Source organism: Eimeria mitis, genomic scaffold, assembly GCF_000499745.2.
Source record: "Eimeria mitis Houghton genomic scaffold, Emh_scaff9781, whole genome shotgun sequence".
Taxonomy (NCBI): domain Eukaryota; phylum Apicomplexa; class Conoidasida; order Eucoccidiorida; family Eimeriidae; genus Eimeria; species Eimeria mitis.
The window spans coordinates 1-1,407 of record NW_024016888.1 but is presented as its reverse complement, the minus strand read 5'-3'; the positions used below and the strand labels follow the sequence as shown (position 1 = coordinate 1,407).

The 1,407-nt window shown below is 42.4% G+C and overlaps 1 protein-coding gene across 1 annotated transcript; it reads left to right on the top strand.

The window, feature by feature from the left end:
* Window positions 1-328: 328 nt before the first annotated feature.
* EMH_0098000 (uncharacterized protein) lies at window positions 329-960 on the top strand (the record flags this gene model as incomplete). The annotated part of the gene is made up of 2 exons (XM_038021983.1): window positions 329-365; window positions 464-960. The coding sequence occupies 2 exons, from the start codon at window positions 329-331 to the stop codon at window positions 958-960; spliced, it is 534 nt and encodes a 177-aa protein (XP_037879167.1).
* Between the last annotated feature and the right edge of the window lie 447 nt (window positions 961-1,407).

Here is a 1,407-nt window from a genome sequence, read left to right as displayed (position 1 = left end):
TATATATATATATGTACATATATACATGCATATATATATTATATATTATATATATAATATATATTCACGAATGTGTATGTATATATATATACATATATATATACATATACGTGTATATATATATTATATATTATATATATAATATATATACACGAATGTATATATATATATATGTGTCCAAACAAGTTAGTTTTTGTATGTACTTTTTCTTTTTTTTGCGTATTTTTTGTAATTTTTTCTTCGCTTGCAGCAGCAGAAGAGCGAAGCTTCACTATCAAAAAGCTGCGGGTTAATATCATCGAAAAAAGGCAAACGGCAGCCAAAAGAAATGCGGGGGACCCAGCACCGCGGCAGCAGCAGAGTGCGTGAAGGCAGCAGCGCCTCTAACATCTCCGGCTGAAACGCCCCTGAACAACAGCAGCAGCAGCAGCAGCAGCAGCAGATACACAAGCACACACGCCAGGTGCAGCAGCAGCAACAGATGCAGCAGCAGTTGATGGAATACCAGCAGCAGTTGCACCAGCAGTAGATGCAGCAGCAGCAGCAGATGAAGCAGCAGCAGCAGATGGAGCGGCAGCGGCAGATGAAGCAGCAGCTGCAGGTGAAACAGCAGCAGCAGATGCAGCAGCAGTAGATGGAGCAGCAGCAGCAGATGCAGCAGCAGTAGATGGAACAGCAGCAGCAGACGCAGCAACAGTAGATGGAGCAGCAGCAGTAGATGGAGCAGCAGCCGGTGAAGCAGCAGCAGATGAAGAAGCAGCAGATAAAGCAGCAGCAGCCGATGAAGCAGCAGCAGCAGATGAAGCAGCAGCAGCCCGTGAAGCAGCAGCAGCAGATGAAGCAGCAGCAGCAGATGAAGCAGCAGCAGCAGATGAAGCAGCAGCAGCAGACACAACAGCAGCAGCAGAAGAAGCAGCAGCAGATGAAGCAGCAGCAGATGAAGCAGATGCAAGAATATGAGACAAAGGAAGAGACAGAAGAAGAAAGAGAAGAAGAGGGCAGATAAAAAGGAGAAGCAAAAGAAGAGACAGAAAGAGAGACAGACAAAGAGACAGAGTAAAGATTAAGAAAGAGACAGAGTAAGAGATTGAAAAAGAGACAGAAAAAAAAACAAAAAAAGTTGAGAGACAAACAGAGGCAAAAGAGGAGACAAAAGAAGAGAGACAAGGAGAGAAAGACTATCAAATAGGAGACAGAAGAGGAGACAGAATAAAAATAGAGAGAGAGAGAGAGGAGACAGAAGAAAAAGAAATAAAAAAACACAAACAAAACAGAAGAAAAAGAAAAAAAACACACAAACAAAAGAAAAAGAGAGAAATGTGAAGAAGAGGCAGATGATGCGCCACATGCGCCAGAGTATAAATCTCACCAGAAAGGTAGCGAGGCGGTATATTATATATATATATA